General features: G+C 39.0%; 1 protein-coding gene across 1 annotated transcript in view; it reads right to left on the bottom strand.

The window, feature by feature from the left end:
• GLRA2 (glycine receptor alpha 2) overlaps nt 1–15,977 on the bottom strand; it is a 128,449-nt gene that overhangs the window by 10,811 nt on the left and 101,661 nt on the right. The window contains exon 9 of the mRNA XM_067289731.1: nt 14,407–14,526. Within this exon, the coding sequence (XP_067145832.1) occupies nt 14,407–14,526 (120 nt within the window). The remainder of the gene's footprint in view (nt 1–14,406; nt 14,527–15,977) is intronic.

Genomic DNA, 15,977 nt, shown 5'->3' with positions numbered 1-15,977 from the left:
TTTCAGCTTGACATTACAGAAAATAACCACCTTATTGAGCAATACCATAAAGAAACCTACAAAACACATAGGCATGTTCTTCCTGTGACTTGGAAAGAAAATAAAAATATTAAAACAAGAACCATTGAGTAAGCGCAATATTGGCAATATCTCCCTCCTCAGAAGTGGTCACTGAAACTCTGAGGCATGAGAAGATAGAACACCAGGCTATGAAAAGCTCCTTTCGATGGTCGTTTTGGGTTTCCACTGGTCCTTTTTCCAGTCAACATCATGGCTGGACTGTTTATGGGTGATCCCAGAGCTAGTTCACTTGCAGTGTCTCTGCATGCCATTGCACTGAATGATTTCTCCCCAAAAGGATAAAAGGCTGAGTTATACTTTCTTTGGGTCTGAGCGAAGCAGGTATTTCAAAGTGTTAGACCACTGAACCATCACCTGAGGGGACAGGTGTGTAAAGGATATTTTAAATAGATACATATAATAGATGGCTTCAATTCACCTGTCTTGGAAAGGCTCATAAAGCAAATGTCAATATAAGGAATAAGACAATTTGTTTAGGATGATTAAGAAAATCTGGCTAATATATCTAAGTGTGACAATTCCAATCACATCTTCATTTCAATTTACAAGGAAAGAAATAAACTAGGCTTCATTATTGTTCATGCTGCTGGTGCTATATATTTGACATGATAATGTACAGTATTAGTCAGTAAATTGACTCACTAGACTGCCCTTGATCATATGCTCCATTTTCTGCTCAGCAGGGCCTTCTCTAACAGCTATATATAACCAGGGAGAAAAAAAGAGAGACAGTTCTCTCTTAGATCATTATAAGATGATGTTGCATTCAGTTTTCCTGTTGCTTCAAAGGTTATAAATGATGTGATCTTTTTGCCATCACAGATAATATATGGCTGCTGTTTGTCTGACTTGTCAACTCCTCATACAGAAATCCAATACTCCCCACTTGTCACACATTCATTTCAGACACGTGTTCTCTTGCAAGGCCCAACATGGAATAGTCACTGTACTTCTATCTGCCAGTTTTTCAGTCTTGCTTTGTATGGTCCTTCCTTGTCAAACCACAGTTGTGACATTAGCAATCACCATGAATACTTGCAGTAAATGTAGAATTTCCTGACTGTAATTAAAATTCTGCATGCTTTCTCTATTGAATAAAGAAAATCATTATACACCTTAATCCTTAGCTCTGTTCTTCTATCATACAGTTTGTAAATGTCTGATTGCTGAGCTAATTGCTCAGGCAGGTTGTTTTTAGACTGCATCATGCATATATGGGTTTTATATCACTGTCAAAATAGGTATTAGATTAATCCTGGCTCCTCATCTAAAATGTTGAAAAATTGCTTCCTCAGTCCAGGCAGAAGTTAAAATTAGGATGAACCTTTAAAAAGTGTTAGAGGATGAAGGGCAGTTCTCAGGGCTAAGAAAGGATGAGAGCAAAGACTTAGAAAGCAGACAACTCAGTAGGAGAATGGCACAAATTACAACCATACAAACTTGTAGCTGTATTTCAGTATCTGAGTATCTGCTGCTGTGTAACCTGTGCTGCTGCAGAAGGAAGAGGAACCAAAGAACCTTAGGATAGAAAGAGCCTATTGTTATTCCTGTCCAGAATGGTAAATAATTGTTGAGAGTCTTTTTTAGTGACCTTTGTTCCAAGAGTACTTGCAAGTCAAGGAGAATTACAGGATGTAAATCAGAAATACTCAGCTCCAGGTCAGCACGTCCACAAAGAGATATAATTCAGCTCACAGTCTCCCTGAGGAACAGTCCCTCACAAATCTCTGTTAGACTCACTCACGATATATTGGGCACATTACAGAAGAAACTGTTTAAGAGCACTGATTAATATTTTCAGTGACTGTAAATCTCCCAATGTGCTGCCTGATGCTGGCTACACCAGCTGGCTTTCAAAGACTCTTCTGGTCCTGTTTTCCACGATCCTGTGATTCTGTGTTTGCAGTTTGAAGAATGGAATAGAAATCAATAACTTGCCAGGCCAAACAGCTTTCTCTACATTGTAATGCTTTATACATGCAAAGAGGCTAAAGTCTAAGCCTCTCGGCTTTGAAGCTTTGAAGTCTCCCGGAAAAAAAGATCCTCAGGCTCCCATGAATCTGGTACCAATTCCTAAGTCATCTTCACCTTGATATGGAAGACAAGAGGGGGAGGACTTGTGGATAAAGAAAGGACAAAATTCACATTCCACTGTGGCCTGCCAATTACCTGCTGGGGTACAATGCTTTGGGAGTGCAGACACCTGTCTCAGGTTAAGACAGCCCTTAGCTTGCATGAGAAATATGGTATGGTAAGCCTCCCAGAATCCCTTCCTATCTCCCATCTGCTGAATAAGACCTTACTGAAGGAGAGCAAATTCTTGCTTCATAGTTGAAAAAGGTAAATATTTGGCAGAACACTCAGGAGAGTCAGGTTAGGCAGCAGAAGCTCCAAGAACACTTTGGCTGGGATACCATGCCACATGCAATAAAACCATCTATTAGCATCATGTGGGTTTTGAAAAATATTCATGAAATAACAACTCTTAAGATCAAACCTGGCATCTGATGAAAACAATCCTTTGCCATGATATAAATCTGTTATTCAACCCAAGCTACGCAAACATTCACAAGATAACCCATCAAACAAAGGGAAATGAAGCACCAGAATAAAGAAGGATGACAAAATCATCAATCTTCACATGTCAAAAAGCAAAATTCAAGTAGATTATGTTTACAACAAAATAACACAATATAAGCCACAAGGGAAAGTGAAGAAAGATCAAAGAGAAAATAAGAGACAGACAACATAAACAGGCATCCCCAGCATCTAGAAATAATAAAGGAACAGAATGGTACAGCACCAGAGCATCTTAAAAGAGCTGTCGTGTATTTGGAGAAAAACATCCTTTGTGAAAACTTGAAAAAAAGAGTTTTTATTTACAGCTAGGGAGCAACACAACATTTTCTGTGCCTGCAGAAAGCTATCCTCTTTGGAGATTTTATTACTCTTTTCCCACAGTACCATTGGTCTCTATGAAAAAGTACAGCTTATTTCTCCACCACATGAACATCCAGCACAAGTAGCAACAAGGGCAGAATAATAAAAGACCAACCCATTAATGAAAAACACAGAACTGACTCCTCTATAGTTCATGACAGAAAAATCTAGGACATCTCCAAAATAAAGAACAAATGGCAGTGCTTGAAAACATTTAAAAAGAAAACTGCAACAGCTAGCTAATCAGTTGCTGAAGTCTACATGAAAGGTGAAGTTTGGGTACAGCAGAACTGACATAGAAGGGTGTTTCATGATAAATTTTTAATTATGGGAGAAAATAATCTTTAAAAATATGGACCACCTCATGCAGTGTTGCCACAAACTTATGCTGTTACTTCTTTTACAGACAAATAAATAACAGACTATAACTCTGAGTGTTCATTTTGTACTACTGTGTCTCCCAATTTTCTTTGCTTCCTTGCTTGCATGTCTTAAGGACCACCAGTAGCCCCCTGACCACCATCTGAGAAATCTGAAGTGACAGGCTGAAGCTGGCTTATGCTGAAGTCCTTAAATATGCTAACATTTTTCCTACTATTGCTCATATTTTTGTATGACCACAAATATATCAAATCAGGAAAAAAAAATACAAATACTGAAAATTCCTTATAGAACTGGTTCTCCTCTTTTCTTCCTCAGCCCTGCTCTCTTTGCAGGCACAGTCACTGAACCCAGTATTACTTCGTACTTGACAAATACCGGATGAGAATATACATTAAAATTTGCAAAATCAGTTTTAGAGCATTTCCATTAGGTGACCTATTTGCTTTCATGCAACATGTAGCTTTGTTATTTCTATCTCTTAATTAATCTTACAAAGGTCTTTCTCCCCTTCCAACATTGTTTTCACTCCCAGTGTGAATTCCTAGCTGCTCCAGTGACCGTATGTATCCCTAGTTCTGCAATGCTGAGGAGCTGATAAGAACCACCCATAGCCAGTTTAAGAAAAGCATTAAATAATTCATAAGTTATAACATTGAACTGTGTGTTTTCTATGTAAATAGCAAAGGCTAGCACCACTAAAATACCACCTCTGGCTAAGGAAGTCCTTGAGCTGAAAATTCCTGGAGCCTAGGGGGATACACTGAGGACATATTGCTGTAAACTTGCACTCTTCTTGCCTTCGTCTCCGGGCCTCCTCCATTGGCAGCTGTCACAGACAGCTTCCTGGGCTAGACCAAGCCTTGGACTAACACAGTAGAGTTGTTCCCATGTTTTATGATCTCTGAATGGAGCTTCCCACAGTGAGGAGACACAGCTGATTGCTGAACAGCTCCCCCAAGAATTTCAAAGTAACACTTTCTGTTTGACTTTCAAGTTTGGATAACAACCAAAAGAAAAGTTCCTATTGAATCCCTTTGCCGTTTAATTATGATGCAGTATGTTTAGTTTAAACAGATTACAAGCTCGTTTTGCCTAAGATGTGAAATCTGAAAACAAGAATCCAAATCCAGTATTATACCTTTCTGTATGCATTATTAAAGCAATTGTTTTCAAGCATAATATTACATCTACAATAAAGTTCTATTATTTCTACCCTCTTCTTATTCAGCAAATTGATAGGCATCCAGTTCTTCAGGGTCTGTGTCAAGAAAGTTGACTCTTGCCAGGTAGAAGGGTGAAGTTGAAAACAAATGCTACACGCAGAACACATTGATTAGGCTGTGAAGCCAAAAAACAGATTTGGGAATGGGGTAGGAGAGCAACCAGGCTCACACTCAGGAAAAGGTTGAAATGTAATTTAAAATGTTACACAGAGCAGTAATTCTGAAGGCAGAAGACAAATCAAGAAACAACAAATCCTCTTTATTTTTGCAATGGAAATAACTGCTGGAAATATTGGTGAGGCTGCCTAGAGTGAAAAGCATGATACCCAAACATAAGAGACTCAGAGAGAACTAGAATTAATACATTCAGAAAAGCTGAAGACTAGGCATGGCAGGACATGCCAGGATATGAGAGTTTGGGGGAAAATGGATATTACGAAGCAGACAGGCACAAGAGAAAGCAGATGATCTATGTGGGAATCACAGTCCAAAGGCAATGTAGGGAGAGTAATTTCTAAAATATGTTTCTCCTTCTCTGCTTTTTCACCTTAGAAACACACACACACGCCTATGAGGGAACCTGTCTGCTGAAAGACTGGCTGACCTTATGGCCCAGTAAACAAACTGCAATAAAATAACTGCCTGGTTTGCCACCTGTAAAGGGTCAGCTTGGAAGAAAGGCAATTATCTTCTGCAAGAGCCACTGGAAGGTTATAGGAAATGGGGTGGAGCCTACACAAGGCTGAAAAATTGCTGAGCAAGAGCACAAAGTAATTTTCAGAACACTCGAATGTGCCTGCATGTCAGTGTAAATATCTGCAAACACAAGAATGCCCCTTCTTGAATTTCACATGGGAAGTCCCATGGCAGTTGCAGGGTCACCAACCTTTCACAGTTAGGATAGGGTACCCATGCAGTATCAGGACCCATACTTCACATACACTGAAAAATATGGCACCTGACAAATACATCTTAATTAATTGAACTAGTTCCATAATGGTTAAAAAAAAAAGAGTATTATGGACTTTGCAGTATGTCTACCAGACAGAAGATGCCAAAGGTTGTAAAAGAGCATCCTGTGTCACAAAGGTTCTCTCCATTTCACCAGCCTGTAATGGCATCACACTCAATTAGTTCTCTAAAATGGACACTTGCTGTAACTTCTCTTGCTTGCTGTGTTCAGCACATAAAGAAAGTCTACAACAGCAAAATTCTGCAGATGAAGCAAATCAGACAACTTACAGTGTCTGATTCTACACTGTGCTTTGCAAAACCTGAACATGGAATATGGCAAAAGTTTGGGTTTTGGAGGAATATCTGTTGTACAGCTCTTTCCTGTCAACTTGACAATTGAGACAAACCACATTGGAAGAGCAAGCCCTCCAGGGAAGTGAAATAAAGCTGGCATAAGTTAACAGAGAGCACATGGATTAACTTCTTGGAAAATTTGTGCTAGAGAGAGTGATAGCTACTCCATGCAGCTACCAACATAAGGCTTTATGCCCTGAAGAGGAAACAGAACTTGCTTTCCTAGAATGGAGTGTAAGATCTCACATTAGTGAAATTCAGATAATGTCTAATGAACAGGGTTTGTGATCTCCATTCTTAATTAGCTATTCTTTTGACAGATGAAGATTACAGAGCACTCAAAGGCAAGTCTCTACCACCAGCAGGCTTGGGAAGGCTTAACAGAAAAATCAATGAGTCAGTCACAGGCAGAGCACTTCCACATGACTAGCAGAAAGAACCAACTTAGAAAACTACATGGAGAATCACTTGAAGAGAGTGGTGAAGCATCAAAGCAAAGGCATTATGTCCTCTAGGTGCCTTTTGTCATGATACCACAGAGAAATTAAAAACCTTGGCATCATAGTAAAACAACATGCTCATACAAGTGTATTATATAATATATGTGTGTACAGATGCATGCACAATATCTGGGTGAGAAATTATATACTCCAATTAGAAGTCAAATGATTCAAAGAGCTATGCTATTGCTCAGACAGAAGTTACAGACTTGATGAAGGAATTTGTAGGTACAGTTCCTGGTTTCTGTTATTCCAGATGTTTAGATTAGGTAAACACAGCAGTCTTTTCTGACCTTTCAAATCTGTTAATCCAAGAGCTAGAAACAATCTGGCACACTCAGTACACCAAACATGCTCAACTAACCACTGGAAAACTGAGCTTGCCAACAGAAATGACATCAACAGTCTGTCTTGGCATTGATACTATTGGAGAAAAGAAGAGTTGTGGGGGCAGAGCCAGGGCTGTGCCAGCTCTAGAAAGGGACTGATCAGCTCTGAGAAGCCATGAGAAGAGTCCAGTCTCAGAGAAAAGAAATGGGTAGTTTGCAGATGTTTCCTTACTAGGAATTTTTAGTGATCTGTGACTGGGCTTGGCAATGAGTTTACAGACGCTTCCAAATTTGAAATGAGTCTGCGGGAGGGCTCTGGGAAGACTCAGCAAGTAGCACTCAGAATATGTGGAGCTTCAAGCTGTTTATTGCTTCCAGTGTAACTCTCCCTTCCTGCTTCCTCCTGTCGTAGCAAAGAAAATCTCATTCCCTACCATTCCATCAACTCCCAGTGGGCCAATTGCTTGCTTCTTTTGTGAAGGATAGATTAGTGTTATTACAAAAAATGAAAATCAGCCTGCAAGAGAATATCCAAATATGGATATCCATATTCATACTAAATAGCCTCTTTCTCTAGCAGTGGATCAAATGAAGTAAACGTCTCTGATCATTAAATCAAAGTAAAGGTGTCAGAATCAGGCTTTGACTGATCAGTTTGCTATAAGCAATGGCTGTAAACTTGAACAAGAATTACAAAACAATGTTGTTTGCCTTCTGGAAAGAAAAACAGAGAGAAACAAATGGCTTTAACACCACTTTTTAAAAAGCACTATAAAAAGTAGATTTCACTGGAACGCATGAAGTTTTTCAGACCTTCAGACAGCATGAGGTTTCAACAGTCTAGTTAATACAGTTTGGATTTGCACAATGTCAATGTCATTTGGACAACATCATTACAGAATGCTTCACAATTAATTACTTTCAAATAGCAGCTTCTTCTCCCTGTGGAGAACGGGATTAATTGGGTCAGATGTAAATATGCATTTCATGGATCCTACTGAACACTTGCCCATCTCACCAATTTACCATGTAATTTGATACAACTGGTGTTGTAACTCTGGAGATGTGCAGGACTAGCACAGTTGCAAGTCAGGGTTGAAATACATTGATACAGCTGATGTCCTTACCCCATATTATGCTTGGCTCTAACAGTGTTACCTTTTCATTCTTGTGCAGAAATATTAATTTGTATGTATTCATGCTGAAAAACTAAGTTGTTGAAAACAAAACTCAGGGCAGAACTCAGAACTGATATGAAGTGCCCTGATGAACCCCTGGCAATGCGGGCTCAGAAACTGTCTTATTCCCAGGTCTCTTCACTCCCTCACAGCACAGAGGGCTGGACTATCACTACAGTGAGAAACCCTGAGATCAGGGGCTTATTGGGTCCTAAGTCTGGGCAAGAAAAAGAGTAAAGATACACTACCTACAGGGCAGGAAGAAAGGAGACAAATCTGGGGCAAAGTTGTTTCCTTGACTCTTTATGGAGCCTAAGCCAAAAAGGAATAAACCTTGGGGTTACCCTGGCTTTTCACTCTCTGAAGTCTTGAGCAGGGACAGTTTAGGTCAAACGTAGTCATCCTGAAGTCCCCTGTCTTCATTTTTGTTGATAAAATTTGTATTCGATATTTTTTTCATCAGCTCTTTTCATGAAATAAGGTGGGCCAGAACATATCCAACAAAAGAATCATGAACTGCAAAAATAGTCTGGAAAACACAAGTTTGTGCCTCTGGCCTGTGTTTCTTGAAAAGCTTCTTCTTGTTGCTTTGAAGTGTCAAAAATAAGAACATGACTTCCTGGCTTTTTTTAGCTTCCTCTGCCCTATTTTCATTTTGCACTTTCCTCTAGGTATAATAAAAAATGAGACATTTGCACCCAGCTGGAGAGCACCTTTCATGAGCTGGAAAACTGCAGAGTTCATTTCTGGCATATTTCCTGCTGTTCATGAGTAACTACCAGGACAAACTCACTCAAGTGAAGTGCTAACTTCAGTCCCCAATGCTTGCAGGTTAGAATGATCATTTCATGCATGGCATGCTGGGTAGGTACAAGGGAGGACTCTGAGTTTCTAAAGCAAAAGCAACACTACCAACTAAACAAACAAAAAAAATATCAAATACACCTTCTGGCTTTTTTCCAGTTCTACCTGTCCCAAGGTGATGGAGTATACAGTCATTTTACAGTCCCAGATCTGAAATATAGTAGTACTACTCTTCTGTGGCCCCTTTAAACTTAATTCTACCACACTTACATCCTGCTCATATCTTGCTTTATATTAAGTTGTAGTTTGCTATGGTATTTGGAAGGTGGCCAGCACGAATCATCATACTGCATCATGTCCTATTTGGTGCTTTGGTACAGTGCCTGGTCCCGACGGTTTGATTTTCTGTGCCTTCTTCCCACAGAGTAATCCATGTTGTACTAGTTATGATTCTTCTGAACAATACTTTATATTCCTGTGCTTTATCTTCTGAAGCTTCAATAATGTTTGTACTCATACTATGGATGCAATATATGTACCCAAAACAGTGTGTCTTAGAGGTTCCTATCTGTCTGAGAAGTGGTAACTTTGGGAACTTGGAGCAACAGCTACAAGGTGGCTCAGTGGCTCACCATGCTCATTATATAGGTAACCTTTGTTGACAGCACAGTTAGCAAATTTTTTCTCCTCTGAAAACATGGGGTAGCATGTATTTATTTTCAATTAATAATAATGAATTTTCCATGGTCTGGATGATGACAGATCCTCAATTTACAAACATGAGTTTCCTGCCAGTATTGAACCATGGAGTCATTCTGATTATTTCAGTGGATATAAAGATTCACCATTTTTGCAGGCTTAACAGCTCATCAGTTCTCCACTTCTCTGGTGGTCATATTTCACTTCACTTCACCCCTAGACTAGACATTTTTCTTTTGTGTTTTCTTTTTACAGAATTATGACTTTTGTTCTCCAGGCTAATCTACCCCTACTCTGGCACCTGGATTCCACTTCTTCAGCTGCCTATTTGTTCTGCTCCAGCATTCATTAACGTTTAGATATTAAGCATTTGATATTTGGAGGTGTTTCTCAACTGTTAAGCTGTTTCAGTAATCTCTCCTGAAAACTGATATTATATTTTCCATAAATTAGTCTGCCTTTAATTACAGAATCTTTTATGTGCTCAAATTTTTATTTGGTTTCCAAGATTTTCTCCCTTAAAATGTGACTATCCATTTTCTCTTCTGTTTCTTGGTTTGGGGTGAAAAACAATATAAAATCTATCATCTTACTGTATCTGACACGATAATACACATCAAATACAGATGCTCCTGTGCTTTGAGTTTTAATCTTAGCTTCCTTCCTCAAATAATATTGTGAGCAAAGCTTTAACTCTATTTTTTTTGCAACACTTGCAAACAGTACTTTATAAAATAAACAATTTTTCCACTATTTCTTTGTTTGTGTTTGTTTTTCTCTGGAATATTTGCATTTCCAGGAAGCTTAGTCCCTTCATTCCTCCTATTTTCTGTTTCTAGCTGCTGCTGTATCTGTATTCTCTCATCTGCTCTGGACCACGTGGACAGACTGCTGCTACTATGATGTTTTTTGATCCATTGTTTGTATACCACCCCTATGACTGAACTGCTTCTTTTCATACTTTTTGTTTTAGGACTCTTCTCACTCTTATGTGACTCTAGACTTATGCCTAGATCTAGACAATTTCTATCACAACATTTTTCTAGTTTGAAGTGATGTTTTTGTTTAAATGTTCAAACCCATTATACCAAGGCTATTTAATAAACAATAAAAATATCCTGATGTTAACTAAGCCCACTCCTACCCTATTCATACTCGCAATAAAAAAGCAGGCAAGGACATGAAATCACAAGGTGACTTAGTAATATGTGCAAATGTATTGTCCCTGTCGTTTAACAGGTTCAATGTGGTAGTATATCCAACTATAACATCAAACTATACGATCATTTTGGTGTATTTATCTTCTCATAGATTTTTATGCGCAGTTACGTTAAAGTGCTAATGCAGTTGCTCTACAGAAAGAAAAGTTACCACAACCTCTGGAGGGTGTTTATGTACAACAGAATCTACCCTGTGTTTAATCCATTAAGTAAGGAAGATGTCAAAGAGAGAGAAAGCCATTCAGCCTGGATTCCTATTTTTCACAGTGAAACTCTTGTGCTTGAGCTTGATCTGTGAGTACCAAAAATAGCACAGAAAAAAAGGGTTTTCCTTGAGCACTTCCCTTATTCACATGATGTGGCATGTTACATAATGCGAACTGTGTGCATTACACTGCCAAGCGCTGTACACACGGATGTTAGCATATAAAAATTTCCATTGGGGACAGTAGTACCAAATGTTTTAAAGGTAATGTCAGGCTAAAGGCACTGACTTTTACAACTGGCAAGTCTAGGAAATCTTACAAAATTGTTTGGAGGTCTGACAGAGGGATCTCAATATGATCAAAATGGCAGAGATGGCCTTTGAAAATGAGTGTTACTCAAAGAGTACCTCTTCTCCTTTTTAAAAATGCAAATATTTTATCATTTTGGCAGTCAAAATGATTTTGTTTGGACACTTGCATCTGTCTCTCCACTGACAGCTCCCCCAGAGAACAGCAGTTCTCTAAACTGTTCTACCAAATGTTTCCATCTTTGCTTAGCAGAATTATCTTTTTCTGCTGTAATCATTTAGTTTCACTCCCAACTCTTTCATTTGAAAGCACCATTGGTGCCTCCCTTTGCTAATCTGCATGCATGTGAAACCCACCGGATGCAGCATTATTATTTGTATTGCTCTGTGCACCCTGCACATGGGATTAAAGTCTGTTACAGTCTCCAGCCACATGGTTTTTAGTTCAAGCTATAGAAAGTATCACTATTAACACTAACAGTCCCCAACTTGACCCCTATTCTTGGCCATGACAGTAACCATCACATACATAATTTAGGACCAGGGGGCTGGTAAGTCATCTTTGAGATGCTGGTATGAATACTGTTGTACTGTGACTCATTTTGAGTTCTGATCATATAACATAATAACTACTGTTTTCAAAAAGGGGTGATGGGAACCTATGTAAGCAGAGTTCTTCTGCTTCCCTTGAATCCCATCATTTTGAAAATTAAGCAAATCTCATTTGATTATTACAAATCAGATTTAAAAAAGAAGTACTTTTTTTTCAGGTGATCAGGCACTATACAAATTTAAACATTAATATAATGAAACTGTACTACATTCTCAATACCGTTGTGCTCATGGCTTCTGCAGCCTATACTCTGTCTATACAAAAGGGAGTATATCATGATATATAACAAATAGGCAACCATTTCACTCATCAGAGAAGTACTGCTACTGTTGGATGTATTCCACTGTGTGCAGGAAGGCTACACAAATTTTTAAGACAAGCATGGAATACTATCTCCAGCAGAAACTGCTTGGGGAATTGAGATGGGTTGAAGAGCTGATTAACTGAGGATATAGGGTTTTATTTTGTTTAGAAGGTTGCAACAGGTCCTGATAGTGCAATCTTCCATAATACAATGACAGGTCAATGGTTCAGCTGTAAATGCAATGTTTGGACCATCAACAGTACAGCCTAAGCCTTCCTAGAGAAACGTTAACCACTATTTATTGGGTCTGACTTTTGGCTTAAGAGATCTGACAGGCTCAGGCTTCTTGTGCTTTCATGCAATGCTCTGATGGTTGCCACACTAAGAACAAAACCCAGCAGTGGCAATAATGAAAGCAGTGACAGAGATGCAGGCTTACAAAACTGAAAACAGTCTTTTTCTTGTTCTGTAAATCTAACTGCTTAATCCAGGAATTTTGGCCAGATGTGCTTTATTACCTATTTTTTGTCTCCCCAACCAAATTAGAACTGAATGATGCAGTATAAATATGCAATCACCCCTCTTTTCCACTCTCTCCTCTTGACTGTGGCTATTGGATGTACATTCGCTATAAACTCTTAGTGCTATGAGCGATAACTCAGCAAGTCAAGCTCCTTGCTTGTGAGCCTTCTTGTGTCCCCACAGTCTATGTTCCCTTCAAGAGGCAGATCTCCTTCTGAGCAGAAAAATACTGAGCTACTGCTATGATAGCACCACTCCCAAAACCTATGCTTTTGTAGGCTGAATATATGGGTAAGGGAAACATGGACATGGCCTTGGCCTAGTCTGTATCTCCTCTGTTCACTTCTCAAGTGCAAACCATTTTCTGTGCTGGGAGTCCTCTAAAAGAAACACCATTGGAGCTCCAGCTCCTAGGACTTTGCAGCAAAAATACTTCAGAGTCATGGCCTCTTTGTGTGCCATCCTGGCTGTATATACAGTCTATAAACATAGAAGAGAGATTTCTCCAGTCTTTCCTTAGGTAGAGAATAACTGGGCCTTACATGCACCTTAGCTGGGCTACACCCCTAAGTGATTGATGGCATATGCAATGCTGAGTACTTACTTGGACTGGTTTGTATTTGCATGATGTCAGCTGTCCAGTAGCAGCATAGTCTTATTGGTCTTGTCTTCTAGAGAGACCGTGGCAATTTCCTTGTTACGTTTGGTTTTGTATATGTGTAAATATGATTATTTCTACATTAGAAAGGCTCCAGAAATGAAAGCTCTCTTCCACTGTTTGATATCATGGCTCTGTAAGTCAGCAACTTATCATATTGCAAACCCTCTATCCTAATTTTGCTGTGTACCAGTAACTGTGGGTTTTGCTTCAATTCTGAAAGCTAACAATTCCCTTTACAGTGCACCAAATCCACTGAAATCATCGGCATCTTATAGTCACATAGCTTTTTACAGAGTTTGGTCAAAGTCAGAGGCACATGACAGCTCAAAAGCTGTTCAAGCAATGTGTTTGTTTTGGGAAATCAGCTTCTGAAAGATGTAAATTCTGGTCCCATTTTATTTAAGTGAACAAATTTCATTTCCCAGCCACCAGTAGCAAGCAGAGAGCTGTACACCAAGCCCATTTCTCTCTCCATCACTGATTTTATTATCTTCACTACTCACCTGTAATCTGGATCTATCAGCTGCTATGATATTGCTTCAGATTTGCTACGCATTACACTGTGTAAAAGATTTCAGCCCCATGGCTCTTTTCCGACAAGTAAAAAGAAACCGATGAATATATTTTGGATTCATAGGTATTCCTTCTCCACTAAACAGGGTTCAGGACATGATGAGAAGGAACACTGCACGTTGATGGTTCAGGAATAAGTATCATACCAATAAAAATTTCATTACAGTTTTGTTGGAATGTACTTATTTGAAAGATGAGACAATGCAGGATTTTCTGTCTCAAGGCATCTCCTACGCTCCTGTTCCCGTTCACTCTATTTTTATTACAGGACCAGGTTACAGAATACACACGCACTTTCCTTAGGAGGTTTGGAATGGGAGTGGCACAATCCAGCCATAGAAAAAAAGCCAGTATAAAGATGGGCCACAAGAATGTATAACATGAAACTGCTGTTCATGCTGGGGACAGTACTGTATATTTTGTGATGACATTTAGCAAAGAGAATACAAGAGGTTACTAATGATGCCATGAAAATCATCCATTCTACTGATTTATGGCATCATTGCAAATGCTAAAACTTTCTCTTGCTTTCTCTTTCTCACTACAGTTTTACCCTCAAACTTGAATTGCCGATCTGATTCACTGTCCCGTGAGCTGATGACTCTTTGCTCCGCAAGCCATTCATGCGCCGTACCGACTCAACGCTTTCATTCCCAACAGTCACAGTCTGTGCCTGTCACCAGACCGTCAGCATAGACAGCAGCAGCAAGAATGGGAATAGCACAATGGTAACAAAACGACATGTACAACACGCAAAGAGAAGAATGGCTCAAATAGAGAAGACCATCATGCAAAACAATGTGAATCACTTTCAAGACAAAATTAACCAAGAAAATCATGAGAAGCAACCTCAAGTAAAGAGATGCAGACACCACATCATAAAAAGATGGCCTTAGTAACTTTATTCCCCATTTCGAAAGGTGAGCATCCAGATTCATAGGAAAATGAAAGCAAGCCTGTGCTAATGAATAGCTGTCTCTTACTCCAGCAGAATATTTCTTGTATTTAATTAGGGCATTTCCCATTTTGTATAGAAGCCATGTACAAGGCTTAGGATAAATGCAGATCTTTTGGTGATTTTTTAAAAATACATTTGTTTTAATAGTCACCAAAGTAATCATTCCCACTGCAGATGAGTGACCATTGCCATGTACCAAAGCTCCGTCATTTTTGACTGATGTCAGGGCCATACTGTTCCTTACAGATGTTGGTGTCTTGCCAACTTGTTCACCTCTAAAGAAAACATTGTATCCGAAACTGAAATTACAGACCAAATACAGCAGCTTCTGCTGCTGCTCTACTGCTCTTGGAAACAAAGGCGTCCAGTGGCTGTGCATCTGGCATGTGTGCCTGTGACTGGCAAGCATTTCTCTTCTCCCTGGGAATTTAATCTTAACGGAAATCTCAACTCACCTAAAAATAACATTAAGCCAGTGGACAGCACTGGATTACTTCCCAGAGCATCCATCAAATAATACATTAGCTACAGAATATTTATTAGACAGACATATCAAAACAAAAATGCCCTGTGCCATTGTTGTCATCCTTCTTGTAAAGGAATCCATTATTTGCTGCTTAGAACACTTGTGCAGCTCAAGTGAATATTTATTTTACCTACCAAATGTTCATGGGCGGCAGTAAATCTAAATGTTTCTACTGATACAGAAAACCAGTGACAGCAGGAAGGATGAATAACGTAAAGTTCTTATAATTGCAGGAATGATCATAACTGGACTATAATTCAATTTAATGTCAATTTAACCAAAGAAAAAATGAGGAAAGACAGACTTCCTAAAAATGTTTCTAGACTGACATTCAGGATAAAAACAAGCCTCTCTTCTACATTTCAGTCACTGGTATAAAATGATCTGATAACGATACTCACAGAGTCCTTTTGTTAACAATTTCAAGTTAGTATCAGTAACAAATTGTGAAATAGTGGACTATAGAAAAGAAATTTTCCTAGTCTCTGTTTTTCATTCTCATGTGTATTGGTTTCAGCTGGGAATGACTCCAGTCATTGGTGATTTACAAGTGAGGGCAGAACGGCTGATCACTTCTTCAATAGGCTCTCCTAAGGAATCTCCCAGTTTAACCTGACTAGCTAGGGTAGCCCTAGAAAAG

The sequence above is a fragment of the Apteryx mantelli genome, chromosome 1 (genome assembly GCF_036417845.1).
Source record: "Apteryx mantelli isolate bAptMan1 chromosome 1, bAptMan1.hap1, whole genome shotgun sequence".
Classification (NCBI taxonomy): Eukaryota; Metazoa; Chordata; class Aves; order Apterygiformes; family Apterygidae; genus Apteryx; species Apteryx mantelli.
The sequence above is the reverse complement of the archived record's forward strand: the minus strand, read 5'-3'. Positions and strand labels throughout refer to the sequence as shown.